The 22,251-nt window shown below is 39.2% G+C and overlaps 1 protein-coding gene across 1 annotated transcript; it reads left to right on the top strand.

The window, feature by feature from the left end:
- Positions 1 to 484: 484 nt before the first annotated feature.
- On the top strand, positions 485 to 22,227 carry ANXA1 (annexin A1). Its single transcript, XM_067568649.1, has 13 exons — positions 485 to 606; positions 4,999 to 5,078; positions 7,847 to 7,940; positions 8,773 to 8,867; positions 10,696 to 10,809; positions 11,713 to 11,803; positions 12,360 to 12,439; positions 13,450 to 13,506; positions 14,947 to 15,040; positions 16,220 to 16,315; positions 17,861 to 17,919; positions 18,885 to 19,007; positions 20,765 to 22,227. The coding sequence occupies exons 2-13, from the start codon at positions 5,013 to 5,015 to the stop codon at positions 20,822 to 20,824; spliced, it is 1,029 nt and encodes a 342-aa protein (XP_067424750.1). The 5' UTR covers positions 485 to 606; positions 4,999 to 5,012; the 3' UTR covers positions 20,825 to 22,227.
- Positions 22,228 to 22,251: the final 24 nt, after the last annotated feature.

Raw genomic sequence — 22,251 nt, forward strand, 5'->3', positions numbered from 1 at the left:
AAAAAAATCATCTATGTAAACTGACCCATTTCTGATCCAAGATCGACCCCAGTGGAGGCAAGGTTGATGGCCACCAGTTTTCATTGAAGACATCTGTTGTTCTTACCCCTTTCTCAGATTCCCTGCAGCACTAAACTGCTGCTGCTGCTTTCTGTCTTGATTTTTAAGCTGTACAACCAGGTATGTCAAAACGTGAAAGGATTAAGATTTCATTCAACATTGAGCTCCCTTTTTATCTTGCTTACTTGGTTTAAAATCTATTGACTTCAATGGACTTATGCCAGTTTACACCAGCGAAGGTCTGACCCCAGAAGTGTAAAAAAAGTACAGTACCAAAACATTGCTCCTGTTCTTTCTTTCACTCTGAAATCTGCTCTTAGTTCACTCCAACGAATAGTTTTGCAAGGCATTTGTATTTGTGTGTGTTTGCATAGAACCACTATTTAGCCTTCAGACAAACTGCAGCCAATCATTGGAGTTGTAGAAATATTTTTGGTTGCTAGGTGTGGTCACCCAAAGGCTTTATAAAAGTCACAAGCCTTACCCTTGCTCTTCCAGGCTGCAGCTTCCAGAGAAGTAACGTTTTTTAGCAGTGTGAAGCAAAAGGTATGTATTTTTTAGTCTTTTGTGGGTCTCTGTTGATTTAGAAAACTTTAATAAATGTGTTCTACATTTACCAAATGACTTTGTGCAGTTTTCTGCAGATTGTGTTGGTTGGCACAGGCAGAGATGGGTGTGGTCATTTCTTCGTTTTAAAGTATTGCATTTACATTTAGGGGTTAATCGTCTCGGTTGTTTTTCTTTTCTTAAGGTGCAAAAGAAGTCTTTAATAAATATTAAGGATTGGAAAGCAAATTTGCTTGAAATGAGCTCGTTTCTGTTTTTTAATGGGTTGCTATGGAAAGCTATTTTTACAGCAAAACAATGAATCACAGGAAACTAATCTCCCTCATACGGACATGTTTTTTTTTTTTTTTAAACTGCTTTTACTTCAACAATAATTAGCTGCTTAAAACAATATATTATTCACTGCTTCACAAACTTCAGCTGTAAGTGAAAAAGAAACCTCGACTATAGTCTTAAAGAGAGAGCTAAGAAAACAATATGTTTTTATAATTAAACACTGATGGAAGAGCAACTCAGTATGAGTAAGGGCTGCAGAATCTGGTTCTTGGTCTGCTCAGACTTTCCATTAATTTTTTTCTCCAAGGGTGAGGCTGTTTCTCTCTAGTCTGTACTACTTTTGTGTCCTGAGGACAGGTTTTTCAAGTTTTTGATACATATAAAGTGAAGCACTATTTCCTGAGCGTGGGCAGGAGTGTACAGTAGGCATGGACACGAGGTACACCTAAACTTTTCCGGTTTCTACACTATCAAAACTGTTTGCTAATGTGGTTTAACATTGTTAATAGACTCTCTTTCAAGACCAATTTAGCGTGTCTACATAACCCCTCATGCTAATCCGTCTGCTATAGTTCCTGGCAAGGTAAACCCCTATATGAAATGTGGTATGCCAAGGTTTGGCTTGATTCCAATCTCACAACAGTGTAAATCATGAGTAACTCCACTGAAGTCAATGGAGTGTAAAAAAGCAATGTAAGATCAAATTCAATCTCTTGGTTTGTTTCCAAAGATGAAAATAAAAAAGTGTTTAGCTGCTGTTTAATATTACTACAGAGATTCAGCTTTTGGATAGTGGGACAAAATTTGGCCAAACGTCTGATGCTCAGCCAAATAACTTTTCAAATGCCCATTAGAAGCAGAATAGTTAGGGGGAAAAAATCTCTCCTCCCCACCTCCACCTGTGGCTTGGCCATTTTTTCTCCCTCTCCATCTAGGTCTTTTCTAGATAGTGCCCTAGCCTGAGCTGGGGAGTGGGGAGAGAAGTTTAGGAGAATGTGCCTCTCCTTAATGATCCTGGCAGGAGTCCAGCCAGCTTCCCCACTTCTTTTCATAGCAAATTCAGATTGTCTTGCTGCTGTTCCTTTCTTACCCACCTCAACTGCTAACTTAGGCTCCTCACTCTGAAGAGTGCCCTCAGAGAAGTGTCTTCATGCAATCTTTTATTATCAGCTATAATCAACATACTTTGTTTAAACTGGGTCAACAAGGAATTTCATTACGTAGACTCACTTATTTCTTAACCCTCTGAATCAAGAGGAACAAACCAAAGAGCGCTGTTTACCTTGTCGAATAAAAAAATATGAATTGTTTATTAGAAGAAAATGGATGGCTTTATTTATCAAAGTGTCTCTATAGAAAAGGGAAATAAGGGGCTAGATTTTCTCCTGCACCAAGATCTGCTTGGCAGAGGAGAGAGGGAGTTAGTTATGGCTAACTGAATCTCATGCCTTATTGACTCACTCTCGCTGTAAGTTAGAGCAGCCTAGAGATTTATAGCAACTGCCTATGGTCCTGAAAGGATCTTACAGTAGCTGGAAATGTGAAGAACACGGCTGTGCTCTACCTAGCCTCATCTCACCTGCATCACAGCCTTTACACTAGGGCATTTGTGGTGTGGGGACTGGTTGGTCTAGGAGCCATCTCCACCAACTTTAAGCCAGCTAGGAGGTCTCCTGCATGATGAGCTCTCTGTTACCTTTTGTGCCTCTCAGAAAGCAGAGTGTCAGGAACTGTGAGAGAGAATCTGGCCCAAGAACTTTTAACTGTAGTTAAATGTTTGATTCGTTCCCATTTAATTTCAAGCACAGTAGAGATTACAGCTTATATCTGGACTCACCAAGTGCAACTCAGGAGTGGTATTGCAAAGGTAATTTTAAGCTACCTTTGCACTTTCTTGATCCAAATGAACAGCTAATACACAATCCTTAATCTATTTGTTTTTATAAATGCTTAACATTAGCTCCGCTCAGGTATATTCTGTAGAAATGTTTTTATAATGGAAAATGCAATTGCCCCAAAATCACTGTTCTCTATGGAAAACTGCAATTTTCCATTAGGAAAATTTGAACTTAAGTATTTTGTTCTTGGTCAGGCTGTCTCAAATCAAAAGATTTCAGTTTCTTGAATCAAACGGACATTTATTTTCAGGTCTGTTTGACATTAATCTTGTCTGCCTGAGCGACCATGGTGTCTCCTGAGAGTTGTAGTTCAGGTGCATTGTGGCCCCATTCTCATTTATGGACTAGGTTTCCTGAGTTGATTGACATCTCCCATGATGCGCCGTGGTCTCCATTCTGGTTGAACTGTCACTGTGAACCAGGAGAGTCACATGACACTAGTGCCTCATGAGAAATGTAGTCTGGCCAGGGAGTGAGCCCAGCCCATAGAGGAAAATGGATGTCTGAGGCACCCGAACTACAACTCCCAAGAGGTACCATGGCAGCTTAGGCAGATACTTTTCAATATCCAATAAGACTAGAACAAAATGTGTTGATATTTCCAAATAGAATTTTTTCTGAACTTTCTATTCCATGAGAAAATTAATATTTTTATATTGCAATTTCAAAATATTAGCATTTCCCACAAGATGGCAATTCCCATTTTTGACCAGCTCTCTTCAAATTCCATACACCCCCAAACTTCACATTGTTCTTCAATCCTCTAAGTATTATGTCAATCTTATAGTCTCAACATTATACCCAAGAGATGCAATGACACAAATGTCATTCATGTGATGGGGCTTTCAGCAAAAATAAATTTAAAAAAAATATAAAGTAAATCTTCAGCTTCAACAACATCATACATTCTGTCAGAAGTTTTTCAGACATCCTCTAATCTGATTTGTTTTCCTAACTTAAGTGTACAGGATACTTTATTTAGATACTATTTCTTACTGTGCCACAGTAGGATCTGATCAAACCCTTCATTAAATATCAACAATCTGAGCAAAAATGTAGCTCAGTGTGGTTTACCCATCAATCCCCTCTTTATAATATATGTTTCAAGTGCTGTTTTTTCTATTGAGTACCACACATTGAATTACTCTTTCAGGCAAATCCTGAAATGGTCATTTGTCTCCATTTATTTAAAACAGGATTGAACCAAGCTCTCTTAATTAATTTCCTATAGTCACAATAAGTAAGGTAGTATAAGGATGAAGTTTCAGCCTTTAATTCTATATTTGTTGTGGTTCGGAGACTAAATCAGAACATTTATTTTTTTCAGTCTTTTCACAGTGGTTTACGCATACACACATACGCACACCCACATGCACAAGTGCACCCTCACAGAGGCACTTGTGCCACACAGTTAAAATCTGATAAACAACGATTAAAATAACACACTATATATAATAAAAACCCCAGCTCTAATGTACTCAAAAGCCAAACCAAATAGAATGATAAATGTACTATAAAATATCACACATTTATTCTGACCCAGTAAATTTTTCATTGGGGAAAAAAAATAGATGATATTTAATATCATTTTCTTCTTCTGTTGTGGAAAATTCTCCCATCTCAGTAAAAACTAGAGAGGATGAATAAGAGGGACATGAATGAAGCGTTCAGAGTAAGGAATGGTGTGGACAAGGTAGACTAGGCACTCCTATTCACCTTCTTATAATACAAGAGCAAGGGGACATTCAATAAAATTGAAAGGCAGCAAATTTAAAGCTGCTAAAAGGATACTTTATAATGCTGGATTTTTCATAGCCATATGAACGTCTAATTCTTTTATGAATTCTGCTAAGCTGTTGTGCACTGTGTATAAAAAGTTTCTTTTGAAAGAATACAAACCTTCACGGTTTAAGCAACCTCTAACTAATGGGGGTCAAGGAAGAAATTTTTCTGTGGGTTTCTTGCTCCTTCCTTTGAAACTGCTGATACTAACCACTGTTGGAAACAGGATACCAAACTAGTTCAGCCACTGATATGATCTCCTCTGTATTGAAAACATGTTTCAATATCTAAGGCTGTGTATGAGCAGTTGCTTAATAACATAAGGGCTGCCATACATACCTTTATACAGTCACTCACACCAGTGTTTAACTCCTCACCAAATTCTGTTTTCTAATGTTTCATTTTCTTCCTCCAGAAACTTGAGCCAACATGTCGATGGTGCAAGCATTTCTGAAGCAGGCCTGGTTTATGGACAATCAGGAGCAGGAATGCATTGTAAGTACTGTGACCCTCCAAGAGCATAACTTTCACTTACAAATGACTTTAGAAATACAGTTTAAAACAGCTTTAAAACATCAGCACAGATAGATAGATAGATTCCAACATTATGGCAGTGTTTTGTTTCATACAAGGGATGAAATGATTGCCTTATATAAGACAATGGCAAAATTCTCATTAACATCAATGGGCCAGGATTTTACAATAGGTATTTCTGGCATATGAGTCTATGATCGCAAGTCCAGTATCAGATAACAGATATTATTCTTATTTAAATGAAGTAACATCTAGTCTCCAGTTTGTATCCAACACCCATTTGGGACAACCGTTTCAGTTACTGAAATGAAATGTTGTCCTCTTTAGCCAGCTGTAAGCAGCAAGGCTAAAATGAGTCCATTTGCCACACAAGGGAATAGGAACACCTAAAACTATCAGAATGAAATGACATTTAAAGAGGACACAGGAACTCCTAGGACATAGTAACATGAAAATTTAAAAAAAAACCCAAACCAACAACCAGGAAGCCAAGAGTCTAAGACTAGTTATGTGATGGAGGAACTGAGGCAACCAACATAAATTCTTTGTTCTCATGCAGATTTGGCATGATTTGGATGAAAATAAGGACCTAGTCTCATCAATGATACCAGATTTGCAAAACGGAATATGTTGCATCATCTTAAAAAGTTCTGGTGATAGAGATATGAAACATTGTTGATACGCCAAGAGGATACATAGGTGCTGGAACTAGGGCTGCTGGGGGTGCTGCTGCACCTTTTGGCTTGAAGTGGTTTCCATCATAGACAGGGTTTACAATTTTTCAATGACTCTTAGCGCCCCCACTATACAAATTGTTCCAGCACCCCTGGGAGGGTGCAGAGAATCTTCAAGATGACCAAGCTTATTAGGGCAGTGGGCAAACTGATGTCAGTGTCAGTAAAAATAAAGTGATACACTGTGATTTCTCACCGGTGCATATGGAATGTAACATTCCTTGAAGAAATAGGAGAGGAAAGGAACCTAGGAAAGATTGTAATAGCATGAAGTGGGGTTTTCTGCACAACTCCTCTGTGCTGGCTGACTTGTACTTGGTGTTGGTCTAGACGGTGGGCTAAGATGGCTTTAAACCATTTTGTGGCACCCCAGTCCTACGACCTTTCCATCCAAGGGCTGCCTGTGCACAGCAGCCTTCTGGCCAGGCTCCCCTTTTGCCAGCATGACATCCCCAGTTGCTCCATTACAGCCCAGACCACTTTTCATGAGCAGTTGCTTTGGTTCAAAAGATTTGCCATGGCAGTCAGTGTAAAAAAATAAATCATAGGACATGTTTGAGACGCTAGGGAACTGAAACAGGCATTGCCTCCTCTTAATGTGCCACGACTACCAACAGTGGTTCTGGGGGCACATTTAATGGTATTAAGTACATGTGACTCTCCCTAGCCTAGCTTTGTCAAGATACAGGTATACGTTAATAAAAACACATAATGATATAAATTATGGAAGAAAGCCATCCATATAGTTGCTTACTGAGATATCAGCTCTTTTCAGGTCTGTTAAGTAGTTCATTTTGTCCTATGCATCAGATGCATGTACACTTAGCACGTTGCCTCTTATATCATCTTCCTTAATCATTCACTTCCAAAATTCATTAAAATATACCCAGTAAAGAGAGAGAGGCAAAAGAGATAAAACTGAAAATAGAGGACAGATGATTAATTCTATGAAAGTTCAGATGTTTGCATTTGACTAGACTGATGCAGTAGTATAAGTGCAACCCAAAGAGATTTTAATTGCAATAGTTTGCACTTTTATTATTTATTTCATTCTAGGATTTCAAAGCATTTCACACTCATTAATGAATGAAGCTTCACAACAAACACCCTGTGAGCTAGGTAACTGTTCATCTCATTTCACCTGTGGGTAAACTAAGGCATAGAAAGATTAGGTATTCTTACACTCCAGCTGGGAGCTCTGTGCAGAGTGAGGAGCTGAGAGCCTGGGTTGCAAGCGGGCTCCAGCTGGGAGCTCTATAGGGATCCCACAGCCCAGGCTCTCAGTGCCAGGCAGTGAGGCTTCAGCTGTCATCTCTGCTGGGACTCACAGCGGGAACATTTTCCCCCCCTCATACACACACATGCGCACACACAATTTCAAAAGAGGTACCCTACCAGCAGTGAAATTGACATTCTTGCCAAGAATTGACAAGAATGTCAATTTCATGGCTCTGGTTGTCAGCCACTGTGACAGCCAACAGGAGATGCAAGTAATTAGTGTCTAAACAGACACTGTGTCACTGGAACTATGTCAACCTAAGCCTTAGACCTCTCGTAGAGATGGATTTACTAGGTCGGCATAACAAGCGAGTTACAGCGGCAGGAGGAACACTGTAGTTTGTATGCTTGCATAGTTAGGTCACATAAACTGCCTAATGTTGACTTCTCTTTGTAGAGTAGACATGCCCTTACACTGGTGTAACATATTGACCTCAGTGGAGTTGCTCCTGGTGCACTGGTGTTGTGACACCAGAAACAGGTCCTAGGTGATTTGCCCAAGGTGTCACAACAAGTCAGTGGTAGGGTGGTAGTAATATAAACAAATAGCCTTGTGCTCGACTCTTTCCTTTCCTTAATAATGGGGTCACAAAGGGATAACATTCATTTCCTTGATAATGGTATGGAATAGCACAGTTCTCCCAATTAGGAAACTCACAGAAGTTTCTTTTTTGCATAAAGTGAGTCTCTGAAATGACCAAATCCTGTTTCCTTTAGAAAAATTCAAAAGGCGGATCTGCAGTTCATACCTACCCTAACTTCAATCCATCATCTGATGTTGCCGCATTGGACAAAGCTATAACTGCTAAAGGTAAGAAGAGTAAAAATATAACACACAAGTACAGCATTAGGATTTTTCCCCAGGGAAGATGAAAATGAATAACCTTAAATAAAATGACAGAACCAGAGGTAACAGCATTCAACAGAACTAAAAGATGAGCGAGTTATCAAAACCGCTGCATTCTGAATGGGCCACATGGGGAAAAACTTGAACATTTTGATTACTTAACTTTTGTTTTTCAGTTTTACACTATAATGCTGCATTAACAGTTCTTGCATTTATTGCACAAAGGCTAACAATATTCTAAATTGAATCTTTAGGGAACTGAAGGGGAATTTTATTACATGCCAAGTAAATGATTTTGGTTCCCATAAAATGTCCCTAACATTAAGAAGTGAATTTGCTGATACTGTGCTATGTGCTGTTCCAATTACTCTTTTGGCTTTAATGAATTTCACATTGGGTGCTTTGTCCAGAATATGACCTCTTTTTCAATTAGACTTACTGAAGTTAAATGTGAGTGTGACAGCTAATAGCATATATTCTGTTTAGCTATGGCCTATTGTGTGTAACTCCCTCAGAACATTTCAATGACTTTGTATGTGACCCCATAGCAAGCATGGATTTCAACAACCTTTAAGGAACCTATTTAACTGCTTTCTTGAATGGAATCACAACTTAGTAAATTAATTCCTACCTTGTCTTCTTGGATAAATGTAAATGTGTCTAAACAAAACAAATTTCAGAGAATATAATATACAAATCATGATTTGATTACATAATTTAACTTGCATAACAATGGCAAGCAGAATGGAAGGATTATGAAAATGGTTTACAAAGCTTTGCTTTCCATCACTTTCAGGTGTGGATGAAGCGACCATCATTGATATCCTGACTAAAAGAAACAATGGACAGCGCCAGCAGATCAAAGCTGCATACCAGCAATCTAAAGGAAAGGTACAGTAATGACCAAGCTGCCTTTAATATGCAATTTGTGGTTTTCAGTTTTTGCAGCTAGTCCAAACAGTCCACGTGGCTTTAGCTTCCCAAAACAGAATATTATAAAAAATCTTCCCCATGTAGTTGCTGAAGGCTGTGGCAGGGGATGATAATGTTGTATTGCAATTACATTGCACAGTTAAATGAGCAAAGGCCATAAATCTTTTAGCTTAATGAGCACTCTAAAGCCCCAGTGGACTCATTTAGAGTCATTGGGAGTAGAGAGCTCTCACTAATATTTTGGAGGCATTTAGTACTTTGTGGGATTATGCTCCAACATGGCAATTCTCAGCATGAGAAGAGCTGATGTGTTTACTTTTTATCCTGGGTATCTATATACAATTAGATTGGCTATTCATATAGAAAAGTAGACATAAAGGGCAGGACTGTGACTAGCCCTTGTGCAGGTGTACAGGGTGAGGATGCAAGAAATCTTGCGCAACTTGCATAAGGGCCAATTCCAATCACAATATCTCAGCTTGGAGAACTAGGGAGAATCTTTCCATTTGTGGCCAGTCCATTATTGCATTTCATTATTCCAAACGGGGAGGGAAGAAGCAGGACACCTTCTCCTGCTACACTAGGCCATTGAGTGAGCCTGATGCACAGGCTGCTCCGTCATAGTGGATGGTTCAGATCACACACTTCCCCATGTGGTCTGAGGGAGTTTGGGGATTATTGTATCTCCTGGAGAAGGTGTTTAGCTCGGCATCCGCCCCTCCCACGCAACAAACTCTCCAGTCTACTCTAACTTTGCTGTTTACTGAAATATTATTTAAACAATCAACACACCTAAATTATTGAGCTCTTACCTCCCCTGCTAAGTCACCAGGAAACCAGCAATCAAGTTACTCACTCTGAAGCAGCCTGCAGAGAACCACTAAGAAAACAGTTATAATAAAGTGCCTCTTTTTTGTGTAGGTTTCCTGTCTTGCTGCTCAGCAAACCTCAGTGTGGTTTATATAGCCTAAACCCTACCCCAGAGACAATAAGAATTTTAAACTAAAACTAAACTAAAAAAAATATTCACTAGGGAACCATGTACTCTAGTGACTGGTGGAGCATCAGAACCTAAACAGAATTCAGCAGACACTGACTATTAAATGTAGTGCTGGCTCCCTTCGTAACCCCACTGATTTAGGAAGCCCTAACTTGCAGAACAGAGTACCCATGCTTGGTGTATCAGTAAAGAGGTGACAGGCTCTTAAAGAAATTATTAGATGAATGTATTGCAGGTGGGGGGCATAGGACTATAATTTTGGGGCACACTGAAATATCAAGAACTGCATTGAAGTTAGGGAGAGTTGGTATATAGGGCTTGTCAAGATCCACTACTAATCCTAAACTTACAATACCTCACACTGCCCAGTACTGAACTGTTGGGAAATCTCCATTTTATTAAGGTAGTTTTCCAATTTCTATATCCCTGACCAGGCAAACACAAAAGACCCCCAAAATGCACATGGAAGCAAGTCATGGTCACAGTAACAATGTTAGCTTCTTCTAAGAGCTAGAAAGTTTGCTTTGGTTTAATTTTGTCTTCAGTGCAGTATGCAGGAGAGAGAGCACTTCTGAACACTTTGTAATAGCTAGTTAAAGAATCATTAACATGAATAAAAGCAAACAAAGTACACAAAGCTTATAACATGATTTTTGTAATGGAAGATGAACTTTTCCTAAGGTACTGATGGAAGGTGGAATAGGATTGCACATTCATTTTCTGGGTGCTTCTGAACTGTGAGTCTTTAAAGCTTGCCAGTTTACAATTGTGTATCCTTCCTTGTAGCCTCTGGAAGATGCTTTGAAAAAAGCCCTCAAAAGTCAACTTGAAAATGTTGTCCTGGCTTTGTTGAAAACTCCAGCCCAATTTGATGCTGAGGAGCTCAGGGCCTCTATGAAGGTATGGTAATAAAATTTCAGCACAACTTCCAACTTAAAAAAACTCTGTTGCTATCCTTGCTTATATTCTGCAATTATATTCAAATTCTAATATTGTCTGCAGTGCCAAATAAGAAGGCTAATAAATTCAACATATCAGACAAAAGTAATATCTGCATTATTTATTTCAAAGTTTTTGAAAATGCATTGATAACTTGCAAGTGAAAATCAGTTAAGTGTGAGCATTTCACACTCTGAAAACTGGATTATTTAATACCATGGTGCAATAAAGCCAAGCTATCGATTTGAACTTGCTAAAGCATTCCCTTTTGTTCTGTTTCATGACTAACTATTTCATCAAGTTTGTTAACATCTGATTTTACTTGCATTAGTTTGATGTGCACAGTCATCTTGAATATTTGGTTCTTGAACAGTTCATTTTGTAGACTAAACAAGAAAGATTCCAGGTAGTAAAAAAGCAAAAGTTCAGTTGGCAAATGCATCCCTGGACAGGGGTTGAACAAATTGTGCTCTTTCCCTTATTTCCCTAAAGTATTTATTAAATTACTAATTAAAAAAAAAAGTAATTGTATTTCCTTCCACCGAGTTTACCCACAGCAAGCCCTACCTATAAGATGCTCAGTCTTTGTAATATCTCTCTCAGGCACTAGTAGCATTAAGTATGATAAAGAGGAACTACAGTAAAGATAATTTATAAGATGGTGTGAAATGTTTGTTTCTGCTTTACTGCAAGGCCTGGCTTACTGCGTATGGTCTCACAGCTGCACTAACCTTCCTGACATATATGCTTCTGTAATCAAGGATATTGATTTTATAGTTATCACATGTGGTTCTCTGCCTTTAGATATAGTGTTTCCTGAGTTAAATAAGGTCAGACAAAATTCACTCAACTGTTTTCCAACAGGGGCTTGGAACTGATGAAGATACCTTAATTGAGATTCTGGCTTCAAGGAGCAACAGGGAAATCAGAGAAATCAACAGAGTCTACAGGGATGGTAATTCATAGGTTGTAAAATTACATGAATAGGACATGTCATTGGGGAAGGAATAAAGGCTTGTTCTGTCAAGCTGTTCTACTCCTTAGTGTTGGTGGTTTTGAAGCATCGATGGCCCATGAGACTGAGCAATTCAATTCATAGCATAAAAACATTCACTCCAGAGGGGCAGGAGAGATTTTACTGTCTCCTGCTTCTTCCCATGGAGACACCAGACTCCTTATGGAAAATATCACTCAAGGAATTTATAAAAGATGGATCTAAAACATTTTCCACCTTCTATTCCCAAGGTTAGACATTTAGATCTGAATCCAGACTTCACAGTTCATCTCAATTTATTAGTAAACAAATTAGAGGCGGCACATAGAAATTATTCAGAGACTGCTTTCTACAAAGAAAACAATGGGGCACAAATCAAAGTAAATTACTAATTCCAATATTGATATAAACACATTTAAGTGGGAGATTTGGAACTGGAGGGAATATTTTTATAAATATGATGAAAGAATTCTTTACAATATCAAAGCTTTTTTTTTTTTATTTTGTTTTATTATAGAGCTTAAGAGAGATCTTGCAAAAGACATTGCCTCAGATACATCTGGAGATTTCCAAAAGGCTTTACTTGCTCTAGCCAAGGTATGCCATGTTCAAATACTTTCAGTAAACTTTGTTTTTTAATAAGAGATAATAGTCTTGTTGAATTAGATGATATATGTACATCTCCCAGAGAAAGCATGTTAACTTCTTTAAATGCTTATTACTGTATATTAAAAATAATCCAAAAAAGAAATCTATGTGGAGCAAAATTTCTCTTAAACAAGTGAAGATATTTATAATAATGTAACTTGTAGTAGGATGAAAACAAGAAAAATCTTGATTTTTACTGTCATCTGTTTGCTTTTAAACTTTTTCACATGATCAGAGTTTGTAAGCATTTTGAAGGTAATAATGAAAAGTGATAGAAATTATTCAGTCTCCAAAGATGGCAAGTTAAAAAGCAATGCCAAGAAATAGGGAAGTAAAACTTTCAGCTACATATTAGGAAATATGTCTTAATAATAATATAACTGGATAAAAGCAGAAAGTGTGGGAGGTGGACAGAATGCCCTATATGCAGATATTCAAAAGCAGATTAGAGAAAACGTTAGTAGGCATGATATATAAATTGTTCTGTAAACTCAAAAGATATCAGACTCCATGATTCAGAGATCTCAAGCTGTCACAATCTGTGTGAAATATCCCCCCCCAGTATAGGACTGAGATTTCAAATATCATCTTGAGATAAAATCCTTCATCTGAATAAAATTTATTAAAGGTCTGTCTTAAGATGAAATCAGTATATGAATTTCTACCTAATGGCTAGATTCTGACACCCCTTATTTTATGGTGAATAGTATCTTACTTCACAGGTAGTCACACTGAAGCTCATATGATTATTCGAGAAGTAAGGCATTACTCAAATCTGGTCCTAAATAAAGGAAACCTGATTGGCTTGCAAATGCTTTGATTTCATTCTTAGAGTGATTGAATTTCCTATTGGAACTTTACCTTAGTACTCTAAAACTTCATGCCAAAATGGCTTAATGGGAAACAAGACTCATTCCAGGGTTATATAAATGATAATGTGAGAAAATGAAATTTTTTAGGGTGACCGAAATGAAGATGCTCGTGTGAATGAAGAGCTTGCTGACAATGATGCAAGGGTGAGAAAATGCTCTGTACTCTACCTGAGAAATGTTTTCTTTCTGAGTTCTTTCCATGCTCAACATAGATTGTAACTAGCACATTCTCTCTGGCGGAGGACATTACATTACCTGCTGTACTCCCTACCCGACCCAAGATCCTTTATTAGGGAGTTATAGTTTATGGGTTGACTGAGCCTCTTTTCTTGGAGAACGTTGTTAATACATGAGCAAGTAGAGATTTGTAGTGTGACTGATAAGTTACCCAGGACCTCTTCCTTTCATTTATAAAAACCAACATATCTGCCAATCTCTGAGAAGAGAAAGAAGCATACATGGGTGGGAAGATCCACCTACAGCATCCTAGCCAAAGTAAACTTTGTAGCACTCCTCCTTTTAGCTGTAGATTTAGCTTTGTAATCATAGGCCTTTCAAGATTTCTTGATGGTTATTAGTATGTCATTACTTTAGATTTTAGAATCTTTTTAATGAAAATTTAAATACTACAAAAATTTCCCATAGTACAGCTTCTAGGTTAGTGTGATTTTTATTATGAGTAAACACTCTAGCCAACAACACAGAAATAATAGTCTATCCTGAGCTTTTATGCCTGTAGATGAAATCATGTCATCGCTATTCTAACTCCGAGCTAGAACAACCTCAAAATTGATATAAAGGTCAGCCAGTTAGCCTCATTCCTGCAAATTGTGAGTTCAGTTTCCTAGCACTTTTTCTCTTTCAAACGCATGCACGGCTGAGAGGACAACACATTCATCCCTTAAAACAGAAGGAGTACATTATAGCACTCAGTAGAATCTCTACAGGTCAATTAAAGTGTATCATTGTTGGGTTCTGAAGAGGGTAATATTGTCAATTCCTTTGCTAGATGGATTTAGCCATGATAAGGGGGTACCATTCCACAGGTGATTATAGTGGGTGAAGGATGTCTGGAGAGCTGGGGAAAAGGAGGAAGATGAGTTTGGTTCTTCTGGTTTTCCATTAATGGACCTCATGGAAAGGTCCAGAAAAGGAAGATCTAGTGTGTAGCTTTCCCATTTATGTGGAGTTCTTGTCTGAGTTAATGTCACATTTGGGTCCCGCAATAGAAAGCCAGTCAGTCCTGTACTTTCCACACAAACAGCACAACACAGCATATTTCTCTCAGGAATGGTCCTGTTAAAAAAGTTTGGAAATGCCAAGCACAGGTGCCTAGTGCCCTATGGGACTGTTATGATGTTAGCCAAGAATGCCGTACTAGTGGGCAAAGCTTAGAATAACAATCCTCTGGATTAGTTTGTGGGAATGTGAGGCATTCTACATTATGTATGGAATATCCTTAGCCTTTGATGAAGACCATGGTGCAAAGGCCTATGTTTGGCTGAGGATGACAGCATTGGATGTACAGTATTTCAGGTCTTCTCATTATAAGGATAATATGTAAACCTCTGTGCTTTACAATAGGCCTTATACGAAGCAGGAGAGAAAAGAAAAGGAACAGATATCAATACATTCATTACCATCCTTACTACGAGAAGCTTCCCACATCTTCGAAGGGGTAGGTTGAATGAAGCTTTCTGCCTCAGGGGAACTGTGTTTTAAAAATGCACAGCTCATGTATCGGAGTAATAGGTGCCAGAAATATTGAAACAACTAAGGATTTTAACCAGTGCTCACGGAAATCAAACAATCTTTCCATTGACTTCAAATGACGTTGGGCTGGGCCCCAATTTCTAAAGTCAGGCAAACTGAACTAGAAATTTCCCAGCCTTCCTTAAGATGAAATGTACAACTAAGATCCTGAACTTTTGTTGTCACTGAAGATCCCATGACACTTTTCATAGAAGTAGAAATGTAATCTCAATTTATCCTAAACAAATTACAGTCTGGGACATTTTATTTTGCTTGTTAAGAATTTCTCTTGCAATTTCAACTGGAAACTTTGGAGAGTAATTTTCATCTCCTGGCCTAAAACATTGTGCATTGTTGTAAAGCAGCATATAACTTATAAATCATTTTTGTTAAGTGTTTTGGGATCCCTCTGGATAAAAGGTGCTATATCCATATAAACAGATACTGTATAACCTAATGAACAGAAACATGCACATGAGAAGACTTTTATGGCCTGGTTATTTTAGCAAAGGCCTGAATAAATTACTGTCATGAGATATATACCCAATACACACATTTTGTATACAATGATATACAAAAACTGCTGCATAAAGTTCACATTTCACACTATGGGTTGAACTGCATCCAATTTTGAGGATCTTCTAGAGTAAATGCAGTAGACATGTATCTGGTTTAATTTGCTTTTTGGAAAAATGCTTGTGCTTCAGGGAACAATCCAATGCACTAACTGACTGAAGTTAGGAAGATCATTCCCATATGGGCAGGTATAATAATGGGGTTTCTTGTCAATTCCTCTGATATATCTGCTATTGACCACTGTCAGAGACAGGATATTGGGTTAAAAGGGCCTGGAACAGAACTACACTTTCTGTCATGTGTACATCAATTCCTGTGTCAGCAACTGGAAAAAATCAAGCTGCTGCAAACTCTTCAAATAGCTTATTTCCTATACTGCATATCTCTTGCTGATCTGAGGATATCATCAAACTCGTAGCTAACTGTCCATTCCATATGGTGGACATCAGAGAACTGTCTAACATTAACAAAATAAAGAGAGCAAGAACATGTTTTCACAGTTTTCATTAAGCTTAATATCCATATTTAGTCTTTCAGAAATATACTAAATACAGCCAACATGACATGAACAAGGCACTAGACCTGGAGTTGAAAGGCGACATTGAGAACTGTCTGACAGCAATTGGTATGTAATCCCGCTTGCCAAGTAACTCATTGCTTCTAAACTGAACTTCTTTCCACATTAACTATGTGAATGTCAGAAGTAAACTGTCTTTTGTCACCCCAATGGGAAGGAATCCTGGTCTCCTATTGTGTTTCAATAAAAACTAACACTGTTACTGTACATAACAGTTTGGTAGCTGACACTTTGGAAAGTTCAACTGGAACAAAATGGAGTAAACGGGTTATTTCAAATAAATAAAAATATAAATTAATGTGTGAAAATGCACATTTCATAAACACAAATGTTTTTGTCTAAATCCACCTATAGACTCTGATTCTCATTTGTACTAAAGTCACTTTACACCTCTGTGGCCATGTAAAGGGACCATAAAGAGAGCATAAGTAATTTTTAAACTCACTTTAAGGTTCTTTATGCTGCCAGAATGGTATAAAGTTGCCTCAGTGTAAATAAAAATCAGGGCTGTAGAGTTTTTATTCTCCACACTGATTTACTTTGCATTTTTGATAAAATATTACAAGGCATCCACCTAAAGCTTTTCTTAGGAGAATATCTTTCTAAAGACTCAAGGCAGATTTGTACATTATTTCCACGTGTCTTGTTATATCCTTTAAACTTGCTATTCACCATGAACAGTACAAATGATGGGAGCTATAATACTGGGGACTACCCTGTGGCTGAATAATCCTCACTTAAAACACCACATCTCAGTGGACTGAGCATGGGACTGGGAGTCAGGAGACCTGGATTCTATTCCTAACTTTGCCTCTGACTCTGTCTGACTTTGGACAAATTGCTGATAGACAAGAATATCTCCCTTCTAACATCTCCTGGGGCACATGCCACTCAAAAAGAGGGAGAGATGAGGCAGAACCATGCTCCGTCTGTGCACTGCAGCCTGTGGAATGGCCAGTCATTTTCCTAAGGTGTGATGAAGTGAGCATGTCACTTGTGCACCAGAGAGCTCCAGGAGACACTGAGGCTTATGGATGAAAGGTGCTGCAAAGGTGTGAAATATATTATTACTGTACTCTCAACCTAGCTCTCAGTGTTTAATGCAACCATAACACACCAACTAGCTTTATTCCTTTGTTAGGTTTAATTTGGGCACAAAAATGGAAAAGTATCATTGGCACGCTCTAAAATACATCAAATATTTGTCAGGTGGTTGGTATAGTTAATTTCTTCTGGTTTACAACCCCCAGCAGTTTCTGTCATAAACTTCATTATACACTGAACAAACAGCTTCCCTTTGCCACCTGAGAACTGCAGCATCATTCTGAACTTCATGCTGGTAAATCCCATCTCAGCACTGTCTACAGTACTCTTCCCCCCACTGAGAATCTACATCTGTATGAATATAGTGAGTGCGAAAGCAACTGACAAGTCTCTCATATGTTCTGAAGGGAAATAGAAAATTAGTTTAAAAAAAAAAAAGTGCTGGTAACTGAGGCACCTACACACGGTATGGCGAGAATGCATTCGCATTTAAAAATTGTTCCCTTTCCACACTTTGTCATAAGTAACTGTCACATTGTTTCATTGCAGTGAAATGTGCCACAAGCAAGCCGGCTTTCTTTGCAGAAAAGCTCTACTTGGCAATGAAGGTAAAGTATGCTGAAAAACTTTGTTTGGGGAAGGATAATTTTTTTTAAATATAGGCTGATGACAGACTGGACCAAAAGCGCTCTGTCATGGAAAACCCCTCAGGAGGGAGTCATGGAAGAGAAATCAGTGATTTTTCCATACTTTCAAGTCTGGTATAAGAGGGTTGGGGACTTATCCCTCTAGGAATATATCTGCATCTACAAATCTACAGTGGATATACGTAAAGTTAATTTGGATTCAACAATATTAACACTATATAAAATGAGGAATACTATTGGAACTGATAATGTCTTTATGCCTGGCATGAACTGTAAAAGAATGCCTATGGTACCTGTATCTATCTAGTCACTTATATGTCCTTGTCACTGTAGAATTGTGGAGATCACATGAAATCATCTAGTCCACTGTCATGAGGATGTTTCCCCATCCCCATGCTTAGAAGTTTATTCACATAAATTCCGTTAGCATTAATAGGAGTTATACTTGGCTTTACATGCATATCAATACGAGAAGACACCTCCTCATGTTTCTATTTAATATTAATAGAGAGCCTGTGGTTTCCCTGACATTGAAAACAAGCGAAATTCCACTTGTCCTCCACACACCACAGGGTAATCTGCTTCTCTATGGACCCTCACTATAAGAGACAGTCCAGGGGCAGCAGAAAGCAAAGGAAGACTTATCAGTATGTCTCCATACTGTCAGGGGCCTGAAAGGGAGGATCTGAGGGGATCAGAGGGAGTGAAGGTTCTGGGGCCTGAGGCCCTTGCTCATTCAAACAGATGTGGTCTGATGAGTTCACAGCTATTTTTGATTTACATTGCAACAATCCATTTTTTCCCTTTGTTTAACACGCAATTCCTTTTGATGTGAAAATCATACAGGTTGCCAAAATAAACACGTACCATCCTGATTTAAGAATTATACTTCATATGCCGATGTAATCATGATTTATTTCTAACAGGGCTCTGGGACACGTGAAAAAACACTGAACAGAGTCATGGTTTCACGATCTGAAGTTGACATGAATGAGATCAAGGGCTATTATAATAAGCTATATGGCAAATCTCTCTGCCAGGCCATCTTGGTATGTTTTTTTCCTTTCAGCTGAAGTTATATTAACTACTGAATGTAAAATGCAATTGGGTGGCTCAGGAGGTTGGTAATAGCCTATATGGCTATCCTTTAGGTCACTAATTTTAATTCAGGAAGGGCTGAAATATAATTACTAGCTGATGGTTCTGCAGAGACCCACATGAAAATGGTGGTGGGGCTGATTCCTTTCCTAGTAGGTAAGCATCTGTGTCACAAAAGCATTGCAAATGGCACTATGCAGCACTCTTTGGCAGTTACAGCCTAGAGGCCAAGGACTGAGTGGGCATAGAGACTGAACTACTGGCTTCTGCTGAACTGTGGTTCCACATGAGACAGTGGCAGGGCAGGAATGCTCACCTGGCCCCAACCCTTCTTGTAAAGGTTCCAGGGATAGACAGAGGGCTCCAGACTGGGTAGCATTTCCACTACTAATTCTACTGCTGTTTGCAGTGTAGTTGTAGCTGCATTGGTTCCAGGATATTAGAGAGAGAGAGACATTGGCTGAGGTAATATATTTTATTGGACCAACTTCTGTTGGTGAGAGAGAGAGACACGCTTTCCAACCATACAGAGCGATTCTGATCTAAATTAGATGCTCACGGCAGTGACATATGGCGGATCTCCGGCACCCGGAGGCCAAGCCTACATTTCTGCCTCCTCTTCCCGGGGCCTCACCCCCTCCCCTTGTGCAGGGCAGGAGTGATCCCAGTGCCACCCCCCCAGTCTGTACCTGCAGGGGGGGCATGAGGCACAGGGGGGTGCAAATGCAGGCTTGACTCTACTGCCCCCCATTCCTTGCACTTACCTGACGCATGGTGCCCGCCTCTCCCACTGCAGCCCTGCAACCCAGAGCTGACTTGGATGGGGTGGCCTCAGTCCCCTGGCATAGGAAGGGGGGCTGGGCTGGCCCTTCACAACCTGTGGGGGGAGGTGCTGAGGGGTACCACTCAGAGCCTCCTGTACCACCCGCCCCTCACCTGTTGCAAAGGGCCAGCCTGGCGCCCCCCTCCCCGCACTTACCCGCTGCTCCAACCCTGCAGCCTGTCGCTGGCTTGGATGGGGGGGCGGCCTTATCCCTCAGCCTGGGAGGGAGGCCCAGCGTGGCCTTTCATCACACGTGGGCAGAAAAGGGCCTCAGGAGCGGAAGTGGGAGTAGCTGCCCCTCAGCCTCCAGTCCTGCGCCCTCCACCCATCGTAAAACTAAGTATTAGTACATCTAAAATTACTTCAAAAGAACCCTACATTAACACAAGTTAGGAATAGCTATGTTAACACATTAAGATCGATAGTTTCAATGAACATTCATGTTCATTGGTAAAGGGGGATTTTTCATTTCACCCACTGTAGGGAGGTTAAGACAGTACACTCAATCAGGACTCAGCATATTCTCAGCTCTGCCACAGATTCCCTACATGAGCTTGGGCAAATAACAATCTGTTTGTGCTTCAGTGCCCCATCTGTAAAACTATTATAATCCATCATTGTCTAGCTCATATTTGAATGCTGTGATCCTGAAGATTTATGCATGTGCTTAATTTTATGCACTTCGTATAGTCCCATTAACTTGGGGACTACTCAGAGTTCATTCAGTTAATCAAGTTTGTAAAATCTTTGCAGAATTGTGGCCTTAGTTTAGGATAGGGACTGTCTCTTACTATGGATATATCTAGTAACACACAGGGATCTTGATCTTAGCTGGGGTCTTTAGTAAGAACTGTAATAATAATTTTAGTGTTCTTAAATTGACAGGATGAAACCAAAGGAGATTATGAAACCATTCTGGTGGCTTTGTGTGGTGGTGACAACTAAGCTTCACGTTCTTCTGATGCATTCCAGCCTTGTCATCGAGGTTATCATTCCCTTCACCTCATCTGTTTACAAAATATAATGTAAGCTGTAAACAGAGAGGGATCTCTGGTTTGGACTATGGTCCAGACACAGGCTATCTGGAAAATGTGTAGCCTGGAAAATGTATTTTCATATTACTATCCTGTGTGTGTCATTATTAATCCTTCTTTTCTACTTATCCAAAGCCAAAGAGTGTACTCAAAGGTTCTATTTGCATGAGAAAGATTAAGCATATACAAAGGTACAGTTTTTATCTGAGCAACGCAAGTGTAACTTTACAAATAAAATTAACCTGTGAAGAAGTCTAGTATGCCCTTTGTGGCTGCTTTACATTTTATGCCTGCTGTTGTTGCATAGGAAAATAAATTTGGAGAATTTAACAGCTTCCTGCAGCACAATTAAAATCACAGTTTAGATAAACCAGCACTGAATGGGATTATATAGATCAGCCTCCAAAAGCAGAACATAAGGGTAACTAGCAACACAATGTATTGGTTTTAAAATGAAGGCTCTTAGCATCATGAAAACCTAATGCTGTTTCTGTCTTGCTGTCATCAATGGTGAAGGCTGGGCATGGGGAGTGATATTCAGATTATTTTTCAAAATTCAGAATAAATATCAAATTGTGCACTGAGCAAAGTTTTCACATGTAAACAACTATGCAACTCACAAGGCTGAACATAAAGCCCATGAAGGGCCTGATTCTCCATTGTGTTAAACTACACCGTTTTACACTGGTATAACTCCACAGTGGTGACATATGTATTGTTGTTGTTTGTAGTGCTTAGAGCCCCACCCCCTTTGTGTGAAGCACTTGACAAACATAAGAGATGGCTCTGCTCTAAAAACTGTAGCCCTAGATCCTCAAAAGAATCTAGGTGCACACATTAATTGGAGTAAGCACCGAAATACCTTTGAAGATCTGGGCCTTACAATCTAAATAATAAACCCAAAGTTTTCATTGCTGGGCTTGATAACCTCTTCTGGTCACCATCCCCATGTGCACACTCAGTGCAGACCCTGCTGTACACTTAGAGGCCCTCTAGTGGCTTAGTATGACTGGTTATACAGGAAGGATTTGACACTGCTTTATATGTTTGTCCCTATGAAAATGTTTGATGAAACTGACCTCAGTGGCTGTAGACAATTCATGATCAAGAAGCCAATATCCAATGAGCCACTGAGCCACAGGAGGGAGTGTTAGGAACAGCTAGAAGCCGTTTAGGTAATAGCCTTTGGAAGTCAGAGCTTTCCCTTCCATAAACGTGGTGGCATGGAGCATCATGCCCAAATTTTTTTTTATTATTATTATTATTATTAGGGAGCAGGCCTGTAAGAGACACCAGTAAGTGAAGGGATTTGGGGTCCTCCAAACACAATGGGGGAAC

This window comes from Emydura macquarii, unplaced genomic scaffold (assembly GCF_026122565.2).
Source record: "Emydura macquarii macquarii isolate MOO-44397 ecotype Brisbane River unplaced genomic scaffold, CSIRO-AGI_Emac_v2 contig_2897, whole genome shotgun sequence".
Lineage (NCBI taxonomy): Eukaryota > Metazoa > Chordata > Testudines > Chelidae > Emydura > Emydura macquarii.

What these genes read in the sequence shown, in the direction of transcription:
- ANXA1 (XM_067568649.1), top strand. Translation starts at nt 5,013, where the DNA reads ATGTCGATGGTGCAAGCATTTCTGAAGCAGGCCTGGTTTATGGACAAT. An exon ending in ACCAGCAATCTAAAGGAAAG is followed by an intron (nt 8,868 to 10,695) that starts GTACAGTAATGA and finishes CCTTCCTTGTAG; the next exon opens with CCTCTGGAAGATGCTTTGAA. An exon ending in AGCTCAGGGCCTCTATGAAG is followed by an intron (nt 10,810 to 11,712) that starts GTATGGTAATAA and finishes GTTTTCCAACAG; the next exon opens with GGGCTTGGAACTGATGAAGA.